Here is a 21,809-nt window from a genome sequence, read left to right as displayed (position 1 = left end):
AGTATATCATTTTTAGTAAACATTGTAAATATCGTGAAAACTAAAATACCTCTTCATAGAGAAGTTTTTCCAGAAATTTAAATTTCTAAATAATTCACTAAAATGCGATATACCTTCACCCACATGATCATTCAGTTACAAACAGATGAATACATGTTTTTGCAGAAGATAAACTTCAACCGAACCACAGAACTTCGTAGCAGGTACTAACTTCGTAGCAGGTACTGACTTCGTAGCAGGTACTAACTTCGTAGCAGGTACTGACTTCGTAGCAGGTACTAACTTCGTAGCAGGTACTAACTTCGTAGCAGGTACTAACTTCGTAGCAGGTACTAACTTCGTAGCAGGTACTGACTTCGTAGCAGGTACTAACTTCGTAGCAGGTAATAACTTCGTAGCAGGTACTAACTTCGTAGCAGGTACTAACTTCGTAGCAGGTACTAACTTCGTAGCAGGTACTGACTTCGTAGCAGGTACTAACTTCGTAGCAGGTACTAACTTCGTAGCAGGTACTAACTTCGTAGCAGGTAATAACTTCGTAGCACGTACTAACTTCGTAGCAGGTACTGACTTCGTAGCAGGTACTAACTTCGTAGCAGGTAATAACTTCGTAGCAGGTAATAACTTCGTAGCAGGTACTGACTTCGTAGCAGGTACTAACTTCGTAGCAGGTAATAACTTCGTAGCAGGTAATAACTTTGTAGCAGGTACTGACTTCGTAGCAGGTACTAACTTCGTAGCAGGTAATAACTTCGTAGCAGGTACTAACTTCGTAGCAGGTACTGACTTCGTAGCAGGTACTAACTTCGTAGCAGGTAATAACTTCGTAGCAGGTACTGACTTCGTAGCAGGTACTGACTTCGTAGCAGGTACTAACTTCGTAGCAGGTAATAACTTCGTAGCAGGTACTGACTTCGTAGCAGGTACTGACTTCGTAGTAGGTACTAACTTCGTAGCAGGTACTAACTTCGTAGCAGGTACTAACTTCGTAGCAGGTACTAACTTTGTAGCAGGTACTAACTTCGTAGCAGGTACTAACTTTGTAGCAGGTACTAACTTCGTAGCAGGTACTAACTATAACTTACTTATGGTACCAACCAAACAGTGAACTCCCATCATGCCTTTCTACAGTGGATTGGTCGCTTTAATACTGTTCAATTCTACGTCTATGTCGCTGTGACAAAAGTGATCGTTGGGATGGGGCGGCTGGGCGGCAAAGCATTATGGGAGATGTTCAGGTCACTGTTTTGTGAGAAGGTTGTCTCAAGGGACGACACTTTATTTGTTGACTTTGCAAGTTCAAATTAAAGTTTTTAAATTTAAATCGTCAATACTTCATGGATTTTGTTACATTCACTATCAATATTTCGGTTGTTTTTTTCCTGGAAATGACATCACGAGTCACATGATCCGTCGACTGACGTATGAACAGAAGATACTTCTAGAAACATTTAAACTCGACACAACACGGCGGCCATGTTGGTCGGTCAACAACGAGAACGTTACCAGAAACTAATTCAGTTTATTTTTCTGGGAAAACACGTTGAGAAATCTAGCGAAAACTGAAGTGGTGCGTGTGTGTGTGTGTGTGTGTGTGTGTGTGTGTGTGTGTGTGTGTGTGTGTGTGTGTGTGTGTGTGTGTGTGTTTCTGTGTGTGTGTGTGTGTGTGTGTGTGTGTTTCTGTGTGTGTGTGTGTGTGTGTGTGTTTCTGTGTGTGTGTTTCTGTGTGTGTGTGTGTGTGTGTGTATTTCTGTGTGTGTGTGTGTGTGTGTGTTTCTGTGTGTGTGTGTGTGTGTGTTTCTGTGTGTGTGTGTGTGTTTCTGTGTGTGTGTGTGTGTGTTTCTGTGTGTGTGTGTGTGTGTGTGTGTTTCTGTGTGTGTGTGTGTGTCTGTGTGTGTGTGTGTGTGTGTGTGTGTGTGTGTGTGTGTGTGTGTGTGTGTGTGTGTGTGTGTGTTTCTGTGTGTGTGTGTGTGTGTGTTTCTGTGTGTGTGTGTGTGTTTCTGTGTGTGTGTGTGTGTGTGTGTGTTTCTGTGTGTGTGTGTGTGTGTGTGTGTGTTTCTGTGTGTGTGTGTGTGTGTGTGTGTGTTTCTGTGTGTGTGTGTGTGTGTGTGTGTTTATGTGTGTGTGTGTGTGTGTGTGTGTGTGTGTGTGTGTTTCTGTGTGTGTGTGTGTGTGTTTCTGTGTGTGTGTGTGTGTGTTTCTGTGTGTGTGTGTGTGTCTGTGTGTGTGGGGGTGTGTGTGTGTGTGTGTGTGTGTGTGTGTGTGTGTGTGTGTGTGTGTGTGTGTGTGTGTGTGTGTGTCGGCCATGAACGTCCAATCAAACCTGTGGTTTTCTGCTTCACAATCTTGAAAAGACGATAATAAGTGGAAGAAAAGCAATTTCTAAACAAGGCCACTTTTATCTGGCAGCAAACTTCAGACGCGGCGAAGCGTAACCAGATCTTTGAAGCGTGAAGATACTTCATAAACAAACACCTGAAGTGGTCATTTGTCTCTTTAATCAGTGGACGATAAAGTTTTCCGTCCGGAGCTGAAGTTTGTGTTGTGTTTGCAGGCGCCGTGGAGCTCAGGAAAGAAGGTCTGGAGGCTCAGATCAGCCGTCTGGCCGAACTCATCGGACGTCTGGAGAACAAGGTAAGACCGGAGGTGTTGGTTCGTCCACTAATGCATCCCTCGAAACACACCTGAGCGAAGCCACAACCTCCAAGACTCCCGATCGTGACTCCAGTGAAGCGACGCAGCTGCTGCAGAGACACTTTTGTAGCTCGGCTGAATTATTCAGTCACGAGGAACACTCTGGAGCATCTGCCACAGAATCTATATTCTCTGGTTTACTGTCAGGAACTCGTTATTTATCGCAGTTTTACTGAAGCTCCAGGGACGCGTACAGAAGTACATATGAATATATTTACTTAATATTTCAAGCCTTTGAAAGAAATGTTGTTTTAAGCATTTCTTTATTTTTCTAAAACGTTTAATTTAATATTTACAACATTCAAAGGTTGGAGTTTTATTTTTAAATTAATTTCATTTTCTTTGACAAATACAGTTTTATATTCTAGTGTATTATATTAAATTAAATATGTATGTATCCTCATGAAATTCAATATAAATTGTTGGTAAAATGTTTTTTTATTGAATTTATGCAACATTTAGTATATTTTTGAATAATTGTATCCAATATTTTTTATATTTAAAGTTGATTTTTATCTTATTGTTAATGGAAAATTGTCTAAATAAATACTTTTTCTTTTTACACATACACTTTGATACGTGTTTAAATACTTTACAATAAATGTTCTAGATTCAATTTTACTTTTATTCATAGCCTTTTGAATTCAATATAAATTGTTGGTTAACTTTTTTTTTATTGAATTTATGCAACATTTAGTATATTTTTGAATAATTGTAACCAATATTTTTTATATTTAAAGTTGATTTTTATCTTTTTTTTGATGGAAAATTGTCTTAATAAATACATTTTTTTACACATACAGTTTAATATGTGTTTAAATACTTTACAATAAATGTTCTAGATTCTATTTTACTTTTATTCATAGCCTTTTGAATTCAATATAAATTGTTGGTAAAGTCACTTCCTGTGGCGTCTGACAGCTGATTGACAGCTGATTGACAGCTGATTGACAGCTGATTGACAGCTCGTCACAGCGAGATGCGTCTTTCTGTTTTTAATAAAATTGCCATTTTGATCAGTTGTGTGTATTAATAGACGAACACAGTGACAGTGTGTTAATCTTAGCCGCGTTGAGATCAAACGTGTGTGTAGAGTGACAACAAGAGTCGACTTTGTTGTGTATTTTACGTCATAACAAGGATGTAGTATTGAGATATTTATAGGAGGATAAAGTACTAGTTTTCAAAGTCTACTTCCTGTCAGTCCTGAGGAAATCGAGCGCCTGTTGCCGTTCATGACGCTGGTCCAAACGACTCACTGCGAGTCACTGAGACTCACAAGAGACTCACAAGAGACTCACAAGAGACTCGCAAGAGACTCACAAGAGACTCACAAGAGACTCGCAAGAGACTCGCAAGAGACTCGCAAGAGACTCACAAGAGACTCGCAAGAGACTCACAAGAGACTCGCAAGAGACTCGCAAGAGACTCGCAAGAGACTCACAAGAGACTCACAAGAGACTCACAAGAGACTCACAAGAGACTCGCAAGAGACTCACAAGAGACTCACAAGAGACTCGCAAGAGACTCACAAGAGACTCGCAAGAGACTCGCAAGAGACTCGCAAGAGAATCACAAGAGACTCACAAGAGACTCGCAAGAGACTCGCAAGAGACTCGCAAGAGACTCACAAGAGACTCGCAAGAGACTCGCAAGAGACTCGCAAGAGACTCACAAGAGACTCACAAGAGACTCACAAGAGACTCACAAGAGACTCGCAAGAGACTCACAAGAGACTCACAAGAGACTCGCAAGAGACTCACAAGAGACTCGCAAGAGACTCACAAGAGAATCACAAGAGACTCACAAGAGAATCACAAGAGACTCAAAAGAGACTCGCAAGAGACTCACAAGAGACTCACAAGAGACTCACAAGAGACTCGCAAGAGACTCACAAGAGACTCACAAGAGAATCACAAGAGACTCAAAAGAGACTCACAAGAGACTCACAAGAGACTCACAAGAGACTCACAAGAGACTCGCAAGAGACTCAAAAGAGACTCACAAGAGAATCACAAGAGACTCAAAAGAGACTCACAAGAGACTCACAAGAGACTCACAAGAGACTCACAAGAGACTCACAAGAGACTCACAAGAGACTCACAAGAGACTCGCAAGAGACTCACAAGAGACTCACAAGAGACTCACAAGAGACTCACAAGAGACTCAAAAGAGACTCACAAGAGACTCACAAGAGACTCACAAGAGACTCACAAGAGACTCGCAAGAGACTCGCAAGAGACTCACAAGAGACTCACAAGAGACTCGCAAGAGACTCACAAGAGACTCGCAAGAGACTCACAAGAGACTCGCAAGAGACTCACAAGAGACTCACAACATGATTCTGTCGAAGGTTGATTGAAGAAGATCCTGCTTCACGACTCTGACCTCGTCCATCAACTTAACCTTTGACCTTCAGTCAGACAGCGCTGCGGGGCGAGGAGAGTCCAGGCGGCCATCTTGCTTTATTACACTTCAACTCACTTATGTCCGTCTGGACTCACCGTGATCTGGACTCTTGGCTCTGGAAGTCTTATCAAGGATCAGACCAGGATTAGTTTAGGATCAAAGATAGTCGTAGTTCAATGTATCAAAACTGCTCAGATCTTCTCGTCATCGCGGCAGATCTTCTTGTCTTCTTACCTCATAATAGATCTTTTCTTGTCTTCGTAACAGATATACTTGTCTTTTGTCAGCATAAGACAACCTTTCGTCGATGTGACAGATCTTCTCGTCTTCTTGACAAATCTTCTTGTCATCGTAACAGATCTTCTCACCATCGTAACAGATCTTCTTATCTTCATAACAGATCTTCTCGTCTTCTTGACAAATCTTCTTGTCATCGTAACAGATCTTCTCACCATCGTAACAGATCTTCTTATCTTCATAACAGATCTTCTCGTCTTCTTGACAAATCTTCTTATCTTCGTAACAGATCTTCTCACCATCGTAACAGATCTTCTTATCTTCATAACAGATCTTCTCGTCTTCTTGACAAATCCTCTTGTCATTGTAACAGATCTTCTCACCATCGTAACAGATCTTCTTATCTTCATAACAGATCTTCTCGTCTTCTTGACAAATCTTCTTGTCATCGTAACAGATCTTCTCACCATCGTAACAGATCTTCTTATCTTAGTAACAGATCTTCTCACCATCATAACAGATCTTCGTATCTTCATAACAGATCTTCTCACCATCGTAACAGATCTTCTTATCTTCGTAACAGATCTTCTCACCATCATAACAGATCTTCTTATCTTCGTAACAGATCTTCTCACCATCGTAACAGATCTTCTTATCTTTGTAACAGATCTTCTCACCATCATAACAGATCTTCTTATCTTCATAACAGATCTTCTCACCATCATAACAGATCTTCTTATCTTCGTAACAGATCTTCTCACCATCGTAACAGATCTTCTTATCTTCGTAACAGATCTTCTCACCATCATAACAGATCTTATCTTCGTAACAGATCTTCTCACCATCGTAACAGATCTTCTTATCTTCGTAACAGATCTTCTCGTCTTCTTGACAAATCCTCTTGTCATTGTAACAGATCTTCTCACCATCGTAACAGATCTTCTTATCTTCATAACAGATCTTCTCGTCTTCTTGACAAATCTTCTTGTCATCGTAACAGATCTTCTCACCATCGTAACAGATCTTCTTATCTTTGTAACAGATTTTCTCACCATCATAACAGATCTTCTTATCTTCATAACAGATCTTCTCACCATCGTAACAGATCTTCTTATCTTCGTAACAGATCTTCTCACCATCATAACAGATCTTCTTATCTTCGTAACAGATCTTCTCACCATCGTAACAGATCTTCTTATCTTTGTAACAGATCTTCTCACCATCATAACAGATCTTCTTATCTTCATAACAGATCTTCTCACCATCATAACAGATCTTCTTATCTTCGTAACAGATCTTCTCACCATCGTAACAGATCTTCTTATCTTCGTAACAGATCTTCTCACCATCACAACAGATCTTATCTTCGTAACAGATCTTCTCACCATTGTAACAGATCTTCTTATAATCGTAACAGATCTTCTTAACAGATCTACTCTCCATTGTTTCAGATCTTCTCACCACCATAACAGATCCTCTTATAATCATAACATATTTTCTCACCATCATAACAGATCTTCTTATCTTCGTAACAGATCTTCTCACCATCGTAACAGATCTTCTTATCTTTGTAACAGATCTTCTCACCATCATAACAGATCTTCTTATCTTCATAACAGATCTTCTCACCATCATAACAGATCTTCTTATCTTCGTAACAGATCTTCTCACCATCGTAACAGATCTTTTTATCTTCGTAACAGATCTTCTCACCATCATAACAGATCTTATCTTCGTAACAGATCTTCTCACCATTGTAACAGATCTTCTTATAATCGTAACAGATCTTCTTAACAGATCTACTCTCCATTGTTTCAGATCTTCTCACCACCATAACAGATCGTCTTATAATCATAACATATTTTCTCATCATCGTAACAGATCTTCTTATCTCCGTAACGGATATTCTTACCATCGTAACAAATCTTCCAATCTTTGTAACAAATCTTCTTGTCTTCATGACACATCTTCTGTACAGTCACAGAACGTCGTCTTCACACCAGATGTTCTCGTCCTCGTAACAGTTCTGCTGAACGTCGTAGGAGATATTTTCGTCTTTGTGACAGAATTTATCATCATCGTGACAGATCAGCTTTTTTGACAAATCTTCTTCTGTTCGTCGTCTTAGTTTAAAATGATTCTAGTATTGGTAACAGATAATCTTCTTATCTTCATCTGTCGTCAGCGTAACAGAACCTTTTCCTTTGTGACAGATACTCTCGTCCTTTCGGTCTTTGTAACAAATCTGATCTTCTTAAGAGATATTTCCTTATTTGTTACAAATCCTCTTGTGTGTAACAGATCTTCTCGTCTTACTTTAAAAATCTTCTTATCTTCATAACGGTACTGACAACACATGCTTGTACCAGGTTATCTCTGAGGTAATAACATGGAGTCAGTGTTTATGAAGACGTTTAAGTTTGTGGTATCCGGCCGGCTCTGGTAAGAACTACCGGAAAAATATACTAAAAAAGTATTTGAAGTGACCAAATGGGTTGCTACGGTTCAGTCCGTGTTTAAGGTTAAGTTGTTGGATACGATGTTTAGATCTTATCACGGACTAAACTGAAAGGTTGAACAATGTTCATTTACTCCAAACGATTCCCTCAACCTTTCGTCCTCGCCCGCTCCTCTAGATCCGCTTCAACGGATCGTCGATATTTAGGCAGAAGCGTTCGTCGCACTTGAGCGGCTTCCAATGTAGCCGAAGTGATCGGGTCAGTGAAGGATCAACGGTGGTCCGTGACCCCGGGAAGCTTCCCTGGACGTCGGCTTTTTCCTCGGCTCAGCCGCCCGCGGCGCTCGGGAAAGTCTTCGCCCGCGGTTGGTTAAACCCACGTGAGTCGGGCTCTGGGACGTCGTGGTGATGGATGAGTTATTTATTTGTGGATCAACCATCTTAAGTGGAGGTCGAGGAGCTCTGAGGTCTTCAGCCATGAATCTCAATGAAGTGAACGTTGGGATGAACTCGGACGGTTCCTTCGAATCTTAACCAACGTCTTGATAGGATTCTCAAAGAATGAATCTTTAGAACGCTCTACGTTTGCCCTTGTTTCATGTTCAAATATCCAGTAGCGACTCAGTTATTTGAAGACCAGAGCTGTGTCTCAAATCACATACTTCTCTTAGTATACTAGAAGTTAGTATGCATCAGGATAGTGTACGTACTAACTAGTAACTAGTTCTCCACAGATAGTATGTCTCAAATCAAACTCTGCTGCTACACACTAACAGGAAATGACGCAAGAGCTTCTTCTGCTACTACTATTTAACGATGATTTCAACCAGCTGTAGGAACACTATCGCCACCTGCTGGCAGCACGTTTGGTTTGGATCAAGAAATATGAGAAATATTGGCCAGATATTTACGCCGGTATCAGCAGGATAGAAGTGTCATACTCCTACTGCTGCTGAAAATAATATACCTGTAAGTATATGAATATATATATATGATGTAACTTTCATTTACAACGTCAACATCACTAAGATGTAGCCGTTTAGTGTAGAAAGTGTCCATCGATACTTAAAATTTTCGTGGGCGTTTTACTGACAATTTAGTGTGTATGGAGCACTACATTCCACATACTAAGAATTGAGACGCACTTGTGCACTAAAAATACTACGTTTAAGTACGCAAGTATGCGATTTAAGACACAGCTCTGTTTTCTTGAGGCTTTTATTTTGAAAGCAAAAAACTCAAATGGCCCCTTATCAGTCCCAAAGTCAGTCGTCCGTGACAAAGATATTGTTTCGCAGCGTCTGCTTCGGTCCACGGCATGAATTCATATTTGCGAGGAACAGCTGGATCATCATCTTCGTCACAATAAAGCAGGAAGCTGATTATCTTTGTGACCGAATCGTGCGAGTAATCTTATCAAAGACGGGCGAGGAGGCCGTTTAATCCTCATCCGCCGCTACCTGCTCGCCGTCGCATTAGCATCGGTGAGAGGAAATGATATTACGGCGACGTGTCAGAGCGAATCATCCATTGTTTGCCGACGACATAATAACAAGACGCTTTCCCGGGCCTGAGGGATGGAAATAGCGTCCGCTCTCTCGCCTTTCTTTCATTACGCCGCTGTCCTTTCTCGAACCTCCCCAGGAGATGCTTGAGATTTTCATTACTTCCTCTGTCGTGTCTGATGTTCTCTCGTGTCAGGGTCGACCCGACGGTCACGCCGGGTTCCTGCCTCCATGATTCTTTTACAGAGACTCACTGTTTGACTCACGTTTAGACGCAACATATATCAGTGTCCTCGGAATATTGAATAGTTTGATTTAAGTCTTTTTTTTAAGCATTTGAGTTTTGTTTCGAGTCATTTATTGTTTATGTTGAAAGTTTGAATTTGTTTTTATTGAATAATTGAATTCAATCATTTCTATATTGAATTTGTCTTTCAATAGTGTAATTAAAAAATGAATGTTTTCAATCTAAGTTCATTTTTAAACCTAGAATTTGATTTTATTATTACAATAATTAAACAATACATTGTCTATATTCAATATTCTTTAATAAGTAGTCTTTTAAATTATGTCATGTTAAATAGGTAAGTAGGTAGAACTTATTAATTGTATTTTATAATACAAGTATAGGTACTGACTTATTTAGAAAATAATCTTTCTTAAATTCAGTAATTTAAATATTGAAATACAATACAAATAAATACAACTTTCCAGTATAGAAATTATTGAATTACATTATTCAATAATTAAAAAATAAGAAATTAAATTGACTATTCAGTGAGACAATTAAGTCACTCATATACTTTATACAAATCACTCGAATATGACTTGTATATATAATTTTAATTGGTTTAAATAATATTTGTATCGACCACAGTTCTTTTATGGCTCATATCTCAAAACAGTGAGTGTAAAATCAGATTTTTTTTTTTTCAATTACCTTAGAAATATTCACAGCGTTTTTTAATTCAATTGGAAATCCTGCCAGATCCTGGAGGCTCACTGAGGACGAGAGGATACAGTGACTCCAGCAGCTTTTAAAGCTGATGTTTGAACATATTTTGGTTTGAAAACAAATGAAAGCAGTTACGACTTCGTCAAGAGTCATGTGGTCTGTAAATACTACAACACCAGAGTCAAGTACTGGACAATACTACACATATATACTTGTTACTACAGTATCACTATATATTGTTGTCCCTGTATCATTATAGAGTCATAGCGCCATCCAAAGGCTGAAACACAATCATAAAAATATCTCAAAATAAGTTTAAACCCACAAGAGATTCTATTCATATCTTCGATCTCCTCTTCGTGATCAACCTTAGACCTTTCCAGGGTGTCCCTTCCTCTCACCCTAAGTAGCTGGGACAGACCATAGTTTCGGCCAACCATGCGATCATTGAATAACTGAATGTCTTGGTCACATGACGTCGACGACACCTTCACTGCATGACACACCCGTCGCATCCTTCCTCCCCCTCGTCACCTTCCTCCCCCTCGTCACCCTCGTCACCCTCGTCACCCTCGTCACCCTCGTCACCCTCGTCACCCTCTTCATCCTCTTCATCCTCTTCATCCTCGTCATCCTTGTCACCCTCGTCACCCTCGTCACCCTCGTCACCCTCATCATCCTCTTCATCCTCTTCATCGTCATGCATGGATCCACAGGTTGTTGTCGCCCGATTGACTCGATGTCGTCACTTTTGCAGACGGTCTGGTTGGATCTGCACCAGAGGCTAACAGACACAGATGGAACCCCGAGTGCTGTAAGTAGATGATCCCTCTCGCTCGTGACGGCGAGACACACACTAACGTCTCCGTCTGTCAGTGTGTGTCTGTTGTGTGGAACGTTCCCAAGATAACATTCACCAGCTCACATGTAGGCTGGGATTCAACCCAGCAACTCTGTAGACGGTCAGACCAGGAGGAGAGTCATGGTCAACTGGACAAGATCTAAAGTGTAGATCAGATCGAGCCAAAAAGGGCCAAAAAATGATTTTTCTGTCTCTGTCCGATGCCTGTCATGAACACAATGTTTCTTTGCACAAACAATGTTTTTAAATAACAAAATATATTTACAGCGCCAGTTTAAAACAGGGATTCTCAGTGGTTCGGGGCCCAAGCGTGGGTCACGAAAGATTCTTTTAGCGGGTCACGGCTGATTCCCGGTCCATCTTTGTCTGGATTATTTTCAAGTAACTAGGACTTAACTGCAACTGCCTCAAGTCAAACAGAGTCACTGTTGGTTTCGTAGACGCAACATAAATAGTTTTGAAGAGGAGGCGACGAAGATCGATCTTCCTGCTCGAGGAAAACTGCTGCCTTTCCGTGCTCGCCTGTGTTTACTCCGGGTACTCCCGGTTCCTACAGTAGTCCGATAGCTTAGAAGTTAAGGCGGGTTTTCATTCGTCTTGGTGCCACAAAATGTTGTTGACATTTTAGCGACTAATAATTAAAAATCTAACACTAGATGGCGCCAGAGAAACATGTAAGTAACCTTTCATGTCAAAAACCTGAAGTCGTTGAATAATGCTGACGATTAACTTGATTTAAAAGTGAATGACAAACACTTGAATAAAGTGACTCGTTGAATAATCCGACTCAAGGGTTGATTCAATGAGTCAGCGATCGATGATCTATAACAGGGTCTAACCGTGTCTGATGTGAGCGACACCCCATAGTTCCGTCCCTCATGTTCCCTCTTAAAAGTCCATTAGCTGCTTCACACTGAGCGACGTGGGCCGAGCGGTCCCGTTGTCATGGTTACCGATGCTGCGAGAGGAAGAAGGTGATGTTCTTTACTTAAATACTTCATCCAGTCCTGACCCGATCCTGAGTCACCGACGGACATGATTGAAAAACTATTTATATTTCATCTCCAGACGAGTGTCATCTGCTTTGACGTCTTTAAGAAAATATAGTCGTAAATAACATGAAAACAACTGACACTAGAGAGAGGAGGAGAGAGAGGGAGAAAAAGGAGGAGAGAGGGGGAGAAAAAGGAGGAGAGAGAGGGAGAGAGAGGAGGAGAGAGAGGGAGAAAAAGGAGGAGAGAGGGAGAAAAAAGAGGAGCAGAGAGAGGAAGAAAGAGGAGGAGAGAGGGAGAAAAGGGAGGAGAGAGAGGGAGAAAAAAGAGGAGAGAAAGGGAGAAAGAGGAGTAGAGAGAGGGAGAAAGAGGAGGAGAGAGGGAGAAAAGTGAGGAGCTAGAGGGAGAAAGAGGAGGAGAGAGGGAGAAAAAGGAGGAGAGAGAGGGAGAAAGAAGGAGAAAGGAGGGGAGAGAGGATGAACAATGAAGAGAGAGAGGGAGAAAGAGGAGGAGAGAGGGAGAAAAATGAGGAGCAAGAAGGAGAAAGGCGGAGAGAGGGAGAAAGCAGAGGAGAGAGAGGGAGAGAGAGGGAGAAAGAGGAGGAGAACGGGAGAAAAAGGAGGATAAGGAGGAGAGAGGGAGAAAAGGGAGGAGAGAGGGATCCTGATGCTAATCCGTAGTGTGTTTCTTCTCGAGTGTTATTTTTATTATTTTTCCCGTTTTTCTTTCTATTTTATTTTATTTTATTCTATTTTATTTTGTTAATAGTGTTAAATTTCTAATTTTTGTAAATAATTGTATATTCTCAAGATCGTTTTTATTTTATTTTGTATTATCTCTTTTATTATTTCTTCTTCCTTGCACTTTATTTTTTAAACTGCGCTGTTGTGAAAGTGTGTTTCCCCTCTGGGGATGAATAAAGCTTTTCTATTCTATTCTATTCTATTCTAATGAGGAGAGAGAGGGAGAGAAGAAGATAAAGGAGGAGGGGGGGGGGTAATTAGGAGAGAGAGGGAGATAAAGGAGGAGAGAGGAGATAACTCAACACTTAACCCACGAGTCATGAAACATATTTTTTTTCTATTATTGTGTTTTACGAGTCTTCATCGCGTCCTTTTCCCTCTCAGTGTTCCTTTGCTTTCTGTCCAGCGGGGGGCGCTATTTGTCACTGAGTCGTCTGCATCCATAACTCAACAGACATTGCAATCCAGTCGTGTCGCGATAGTGAAAACAAAAGAAGAAAATTATTGTGTTGACATTAGAGACGAGTGCGACTGAACTTCCTGTTTACCTGCCTCTGGCAAAACGTCTCACCCCTGCACGTCTCTGCGAAAAGTCATGAAGAAAAAGAAAATAGTTCGGAGCGAAAGACATAAACACAAAGATCGGAGCACAATAACTCAAGGTCGTTCATTGGCCTGAAACACATCATCGACATGGAGCACGAACGCACACTTGCCACTGCCGTGTGTCGACACTCTTACACACCATTACTTCCTGCAGAAGTGCTGACTCTGGTATTTAATAAAAAAAAAGGTGTGAAGTCGACTCGTCCGCTCAGCAAAGTTTGAGGCTCGTAATATTCAACATCAGCACAAGTTCGGAAGCAAATGTTGTGCGTTTGGACACACTTACGACACACACACATATCCAGGACTAGAGGAACACACTCAAAACTCTTCTGTCCTCTGCTTGACCTCGGAACACCTCGGTCTTCTTCAGAGTCTGGACCTCTTTGCTCCGGCTGCTGCCCCCACGACCCGACCTTTGATTGACAGTTTAAGATGCTTTTTTTCACTCTGAGAAACGTTTCTTTGTCCATTTAATCAACTGTCGACTCCAGACCTGAACCTCAGGGGCCACGATTTATACAGTGAACGTTTCAAATGGGCCAATTATACAAAAAGAACATTTAAAAAATGGGTGAAAATCCTAAATATAATGAGGGAAACATTTAAGTCTGCAGTCCTGACTCCACCACTAGATGGCGCCAGAAAACGCAGCATCCTCACTAAAAGTAATTTGTTTATTAAAAGTTTAACGTGACGAGAAACCTTCAGTAGGATTCAACTCGAGGTTGTAGTAGCTGACTATCAACCGAACAGGAAGTAGACTAATGTCGCCAGGAATTAGCTGACTATCAACCAAACAGGAAGTAGACTAATGTCGCCAAAAAGTAGCTGACTATTAACCAAACAGGAAGTACACTAATGTCGCCAGTAAGTAGCTTACTATCAACAAAACAGGAAGTAGACTAATCTCACTAGGAAGTAGCTGACTATCAACCGAACAGGAAGTAGACTAATGTCGCCAGGAAGTAGCTGACTATCAACCGAACAGGAAGTAGACTAATCTCACTAGGAAGTAGCTGACTATCAACCGAACAGGAAGTAGACTAATGTCGCCAGGAAGTAGCTGACTATCAACTGAACAGGAAGTAGACTAATGTCTCCAGGAAGTAGACTAATGTCTCCAGGAAGTAGCTGACTATCAACCGAACAGGAAGTAGACTAATGTCTCCAGGAAGTAGACTAATGTCTCCAGGAAGTAGACTAATGTCTCTAGGAAGTAGACTAATGTCTCTAGGAAGTAGACTAATGTCTCTAGGAAGTAGACTAATGTCTCTAGGAAGTAGACTAATGTCTCCAGGAAGTAGACTAATGTCTCCAGGAAGTAGACTAATGTCTCCAGGAAGTAGACTAATGTCTCCAGGAAGTAGACTAATGTCTCTGGGAAGTAGCTGACTATGAAAGAGAAACCTTCAGAAGGTTGGTCGTGTTTAAAAAGTGGCTCCAGGATTGAACTCGTTCGTCTAACGAGCTTCTTAATTGAATTTAATCTTAATTTAATCTTAATTAAAGTTGCACTTAAAAGGTTTCTAGTTCGTCTCGCTTCACTGGAGCAGCTGATTCGACGAGTGCTGAGTTCAGGTGATTCGGTTTATGGTCGCTCTCTGGGGTGATCAGGCCCCCTGGTGGCCGCGCGTGGTTCCTGCACCTCGGATAATAATCTTTTATTCTGAAGCTCTGGCCGAGTTAAAGTTTAACAAGTTCAAATATTATTTTACCGACGAGGAAAACCCGACGGTCCTGGTTCTGCTCTCCGATGACTGAGATAATTCACTATAAAGCTTAACATTGCGAGCTCGCGAACAAGATCCAACTTGTTTTCTACTTCTAGAAATATTTTGAATATATATTCAACATTGAACAAGAATTGAACAAGTTCATTTTTTATATATTTTGCTTCATGACCACGACTTTTTTTCTTGAATATTTTCTTTATTTTACAAATATGGATCTTTCTCCTTTTTTTTTAAAGATCTGAAACCATAAAATATTGTTTATTTATGATGATGTCACCTTTAAAATATAAAAATGTAAAATAAAATCGATAATTTCACATCAAGATAACTTAATAGCTTCTTAAATCAACGAAAAGCAAGTGAAAAAGATTTGTAATGATTTTTCGAATGTAAAATAATAATATTATTGTTATGCTTTATTATAACTATTATTACAAGTTATTTGTTGTTATAATTTCTATTATCATATTACTGTTATAAATATTGACTATAAATATTAATTCATTTAATTTTAATAATGTTTTCTTGGTTTTCGTGGTTTAAGAAAATATTACATTTAGAATTGGATCAAGAGACATCATTTATACATTTTTATGTTAGTTTCATTTTCTCAAACTAATTAAAATGTATTCAAAATAGATTTTAGATGCTTATAATTGTACACAAGTCTATTTAAAATACATGTATTTTCGAAAAAAATCAATTTTTTAAATGATCAAAAAGCACTAGTTTGAGTGCGAGTGAGTAAAGAGTGAGAAAAGATTGAGTAAAGAGTGAGAAAAGAGTGAGTAAGAGTGAGAAAAGAGGGAGTAAAGAGGGAGTAAAGAGTGAGAAAAGGGGGGGTAAAGAGGGGGTAAAGAGTGAGAAAAGAGGGAGTAAAGATTGAGTAAAGAGGGAGTAAAGAGTGAGTAAAGAGGGAGTAAAGAGGGGGTAATGAGTGAGTAAAGAGTGAGAAAAGAGGGAGTAAAGAGTGAGTAAAGAGTAAGAAAAGCGGGAGTAAAGAGGGAGTAAATAGTGAGAAAAGAGGGAGTAAAGAGTGAGTAAAGAGTGAGAAAAGAGGGAGTAAAGAGTGAGTAAAGAGTGAGAAAAGAGGGAGTGAAGAGGGAGTAAAGATTGAGTAAAGAGGGAGTAAAGAGTGAGAAAAGAGTGAGTAAAGAGTGAGTAAAGAGGGAGTAAAGAGGGAATAAAGAGGGAGTAAAGAGTGAGTAAAGAGTGAGTAAAGAGGAAGTAAAGAGGTAGTAAAGAGGGAATAAAGAGGGAGTAAAGAGGGAGTAAAGTGTGAGTAAAGAGTGAGTAAAGAGGGAGTAAAGAGTGAGTAAAGAGGGAGTAAAGAGGGAGTAAAGAGGGAATAAAGAGGGAGTAAAGAGGGAGTAAAGAGTGAGAAAAGAGTGAGTAAAGAGTGAGTAAAGAGGGAGTAAAGAGGGAATAAAGAGGGAGTAAAGAGTGAGTAAAGAGTGAGTAAAGAGGCAGTAAAGAGGGAGTAAAGAGGTAGTAAAGAGGGAATAAAGAGGGAGTAAAGAGGGAGTAAAGTGTGAGTAAAGAGTGAGTAAAGAGGGAGTAAAGAGGGAGTAAAGAGGGAGTAAAGAGTGAGTAAAGAGGGAGTAAAGAGGGAGTAAAGGGGGAATAAAGAGGGAGTAAAGGGGGAGTAAATAGTGAGTAAAGAGGGAGTAAAGAGGGAGTAAAGAGGGAATAAAGAGGGAGTAAAGGGGGAGTAAATAGTGAGTAAAGATTGAGTAAAGAGTGAGTAAAGAGGGAGTAAAGAGGGAGTAAAGGGGGAGTAAATAGTGAGTAAAGAGTGAGTAAAGAGGGAGTAAAGAGGGAGTAAAGAGGGAGTAAAGAGGGAATAAAGAGGGAGTAAAGGGGAGTAAATAGTGAGTAAATAGTGAGTAAAGAGGGAGTAAAGAGGGAATAAAGAGGGAATAAAGAGGGAGTAAAGGGGAGTAAATAGTGAGTAAATAGTGAGTAAAGAGGGAGTAAAGAGGGAGTAAAGAGGGAGTAAAGAGGGAGCGTGAGAAGAATTGCTTCGTCTTCAGCAGAGATTTCTTTCACACGCTCGGCTCAATAATCCTGAATCACAGTCGATACACCTGAGAGGAACGAGGGAGAAGATAAAGGAGGGATGAACGATTTACAGTCGGAGCTTCTCTCTGCAGAACGACTTCCAGCCTGTGACTGTCAAAGGTCAAAGGTCAAACAGTTATGATGCCAATCTCTCTCGTCTCGAGATTTTTTTCCTCAGACTTGTTTTTATAAACCCGAGGCAGCAGAATAGAATAATTGTGTGACTCGTTCTATGTCAACAAAACAGGAAGTAAATCATCTTATGTCAAGGTCACCTTAAAAGGTAGTAGTAGCCCAATGTTGTCCAAACAGGAAGTAGATCAATGTCGCTCAAAGAATAATGAGAAAAATGTTCCTTAAACAGGAAGTAGTGAAATGTTGCCAGGAAGTAGTGGCCTATCACCTGAAGAGGAGGTGAACTAATGTGGACAGGAAGTAAGTGAATTTCACCTAAACATGAGCCAAACATTAACAGGAAGTAGCTATCACTCAAACAGGAAGTAGATGAATTAAGCCAAGAAGTAGCTAAATATCTCCCGAACAGGGAGATAATGTCTCAAGGAAGTAGCTGACTATCAACCGAACAGGAAGTTGATAAATGTCGCCAGGAAGAAGCTAACTATCAACCGAACAGTAAAAAACGAATGTCTCTAGGAAGTAGCTGACAATACACCGAACAGGAAGTAGACTAATGTATCCAGGAAGAAGCTAACTATCAACCGCACAGGAAATAAACTAATTTACCCAGGAAGTAGCTAACTATCAACCGAACAGGAAGTAGACACATTTCCCAAGGATGTAGCTGACTATCAACCGAACAGGAAGTAGACTTATGTATCCAGGAAGAAGCTAACTATCAACCGAACAGTAAAAAACGAATGTCTCTAGGAAGTAGCTGACAATACACCGAACAGGAAGTAGACCAATGTCTCCAGGAAGTAGCTGAAAATCAACCGAACAGGAAGTTGATGAATGTTTCCAGGAAGTAGCTGACTATCAACTGAACAGGAAATAAACTAATGTCGCCAGGAAGTAGCTTACTATCATCCAAACAGGAAGTAGACTAATGTCTCTAGAAAGTAGCTGAAAATCAACTGAACAGGAAGTAGACTAATGTTTCCAGGAAGTAGCTGACTATCAACTGAACAGGAAATAAACTAATGTCGCCAGGAAGTAGCTTACTATCATCCAAACAGGAAGTAGACTAATGTCTCTAGAAAGTAGCTGAAAATCAACTGAACAGGAAGTAGACTAATGTCTCCAGGAAGTAGCTGACTATGAGCTGAAAATCAACCGAAAAGGAAGTTGATGAATGTCGCCAGGAAGTAGCTGACTATCAAACGAACAGGAAGTAGCTGACTATCAACCGAACAGGAAGTAGACACATTTCCCAAGGATGTAGCTGACTATCAACCGAACAGGAAGTAGCTGACCATGAGCCGAACAGGAAGTAGAAGACACCTGTCTACGATTCGACCTTCAATGTCGGCTCTCGCCATCGTGAGCGTTGCTGTTGTCGGGCAGATGACGGCGTGGTCATGTGACGTGGAGGTCCTTGAGTGGACGAGGACTTCATTAATCCTCGCGAAGGAGACGCCGGGACACCACAAGTAAACCAGGACTTCCAAGGAGCCCCGAGGCCAACATAAGTAGGACAGCGGGAGAAGGTGGGAAGACGGAGTGAACGAGAGCAGCAGACCTGGATGTGTTTCCCAGTTTCCATGGAAACGCCTCACTTTGATCTCGGCAGGACTCGGACGCTTCGACGCCGCGGTCGCCGGACGAAGAAGATCCGGTCGATTTGCATAAACACGCTTCTGGACTTCCTGTTGTTTCAGAGGCTCAGACTTCCCGAGGCTGGTCTCCCTCCGTCTGTTGACAGTCATCCCTCGCTTTTCTCTTTTCTCTAATTCTGTCTCAACAGCCTCCAGCTCAGCAGCTCTGCTGCCAACACCAGCTCTGCTCCGTCGCCCCCTTGAGGACGACTCTTGGCTCAGCGGGCGTTAGTTAGACTCGTGTGTGACGAGGGTTAGAAAGTCTGCTCGAGTCAGACCACGTTTTAAAGACCTCAGCGGTGACTGGGTCCGACCCGTGGACTCCTCCATTATCTTAAAGTACGAGCCTGGAGGATTTGTGACTTGAAAAACAAAAAAGATACGTCTGAATAAATATTAAAATCAGTTGTTTTAATTTTTTTAAAATATATATATAAAATTAGAAGAAAATAACAACAACCTAGAATCTGGAAAATATCGCTTTGAATATAAAATAAAAATTATTAAAACGTTGAAAAAAAAATAATGATAATAATAATTCGAAATTTAGTTTTCAATAGTAAAAAAAAAGGTTTGTCATGGGAAAAAAATACATTCCTAGTTTTGAACAAAAAGTAATTGGAATTTTAAAAAATAGAATCCGAATAAATGAAGTTTTCAATAAAGAGAAAATGCTTCTGAAAAAAAAATTAAATTAGAAAGAAATCTGCTAAAAGTAAAAAAAAAAAAGTGTTTTATACAAGATAAGAAGTTTTAAATAAGAAAGGAACAATATATTTTGAAGGTAACAAAAAATGAAAATATTGATTTTCAACAAATGAGAATTTAAAAAATTGAATCCGAAAAATCAAGTGTGTTTTTTGTAATAAAAAAAGAAAAGACTGTTTTGAAAGAGAACACAATTAAAATCTTGGGCAAAATAAATCATTTGAACAAAAAAATCAATGAAAACATTTAACCAAAAAAAGTGTTTGACCTTTGACCTCCGATGTGTCCTGAGCAAGAGCGTAGATTCCGGAGCTGCTGACAAAAACTCTTTTTAAAGTTGGGGCTCGAGCTCTGCGGCGCTTGATGCTTAATGGAGTGTGAGTGATGGGCTCAGCCGAGGATGCTGGGTAATGTAGTGTTTCTAATGGAGTGCGGGGGAGGAGCGTCGGAGCGTGACTCGCCCTCGGCTCGGAAACGTTCAGGGAATCATTTGACTTTTCTCTCCGACTGTTGGTTTCAAATGACGAAGGAAATGGTTTGTTTCTGTACGGAGCAGCGATGGTTGTGGGTTTGATTCCGAGCTGTGTCAGCAAAAACAAAAGGTGGCTCCCCCTGCTGCCGAAACCCGGGATCGAACCAGGGACCTTTAGATCTTCAGTCTAACGCTCTCCCAACTGAGCTATTTCGGCCGTTGATGTGCAAAGAGAAAGGGTCAAAGGTCAACCCCGTGTTTTTGCAGTTGTTGGGAAATCAAACGAGAAAGTTGTTCAAAGTTGTTGCATTAATAGTTAATTATTTCATGCATTCAAACTGTTTTTTTTGAGCTTGATACAGTTATTTTAAACATATTAAAAATTAAATTAAGTTAAGTAGAAAAAGTTTAGAAAGTAAAGATAAAATGGAATTAAAGTTTAGGCTCAGTTAGGTGAAGGTTGAGAAAATGAAAAAAATCAATTAAATGTGAATTATAATAATATTATTTCTATAAAAATAAAAATATGAATCATCGTTTATGTTTTAAATGTGTGTTTGCAGTCGTTGCTGCTGGTCCGTCAGGAGATGGTTGTGACCCCCAAGAAACTCGGAGATTTCTGTGAAGCTCTGAAGCAGTACTTGAAGAACGTGTCCACCCAGAGAGACTGTTTCCAGTAAGTGACCATCTGTCTCCTCTGTATGTCCTGTTAGTCTCCTCTGTTTCTCCTCTGAAGTCTCCTCTGTGTCTCCTCTGTGTCTCCTCTGTGTCTCCTCTGAAGTCTCCTCTGTGTCTCCTCTGAAGTCTCTTCTGTGTCTCCTCTGAAGTCTCCTCTGTGTCTCCTCTGAAGTCTCCTCTGTGTCTCCTCTGAAGTCTCTTCTGTGTCTCCTCTGAAGTCTCCTCTGTGTCTCCTCTGAAGTCTCCTCTGTGTCTCCTCTGAAGTCTCCTCTGTGTCTCCTCTGTGTCTCCTCTGAAGTCTCCTCTGTGTCTCCTCTGAAGTCTCTTCTGTGTCTCCTCTGAAGTCTCCTCTGTGTCTCCTCTGAAGTCTCCTCTGTGTCTCCTCTGAAGTCTCTTCTGTGTCTCCTCTGAAGTCTCCTCTGTGTCTCCTCTGAAGTCTCCTCTGTGTCTCCTCTGAAGTCTCCTCTGTGTCTCCTCTGTGTCTCCTCTGAAGTCTCCTCTGTGTCTCCTCTGAAGTCTCTTCTGTGTCTCCTCTGAAGTCTCCTCTGTGTCTCCTCTGAAGTCTCCTCTGTGTCTCCTCTGTGTCTCCTCTGAAGTCTCCTCTGTGTCTCCTCTGAAGTCTCTTCTGTGTCTCCTCTGAAGTCTCCTCTGTGTCTCCTCTGTGTCTCCTCTGTGTCTCCTCTGAAGTCTCCTCTGTGTCTCCTCTGAAGTCTCCTCTGTATCTCCTCTGTGTCTCCTCTGTGTCTCCTCTGAAGTCTCCTCTGAAGTCTCCTCTGAAGTCTCCTCTGTGTCTCCTCTGAAGTCTCCTCTGTGTCTCCTCTGTGTCTCCTCTGAAGTCTCCTCTGTGTCTCCTCTGAAGTCTCTTCTGTGTCTCCTCTGAAGTCTCCTCTGTGTCTCCTCTGAAGTCTCCTCTGTGTC

General features: G+C 40.7%; 1 protein-coding gene and 1 non-coding gene across 2 annotated transcripts in view; one reads left to right on the top strand and one right to left on the bottom strand.

The window, feature by feature from the left end:
• The window catches only part of necab2 (N-terminal EF-hand calcium binding protein 2), a 103,780-nt gene that overhangs the window by 76,390 nt on the left and 5,581 nt on the right, over window positions 1–21,809 (top strand). Inside the window, exons 8-10 of the mRNA XM_087797485.1 lie at window positions 2,555–2,634; window positions 11,016–11,072; window positions 20,777–20,889. Coding sequence (XP_087653611.1) covers window positions 2,555–2,634; window positions 11,016–11,072; window positions 20,777–20,889 — 250 coding nt within the window. The remainder of the gene's footprint in view (window positions 1–2,554; window positions 2,635–11,015; window positions 11,073–20,776; window positions 20,890–21,809) is intronic.
• Window positions 20,358–20,430, bottom strand: trnaf-gaa (transfer RNA phenylalanine (anticodon GAA)). Its single transcript has one exon. It is a non-coding gene; the product is annotated as a tRNA-Phe (tRNA).

This window comes from Callionymus lyra, chromosome 8 (genome assembly GCF_982586985.1).
Source record: "Callionymus lyra chromosome 8, fCalLyr1.hap1.1, whole genome shotgun sequence".
Classification (NCBI taxonomy): domain Eukaryota; kingdom Metazoa; phylum Chordata; class Actinopteri; order Syngnathiformes; family Callionymidae; genus Callionymus; species Callionymus lyra.
Note: the sequence above shows the minus strand (reverse complement) of the source record. Positions and strands in the feature narration are given on the sequence as shown.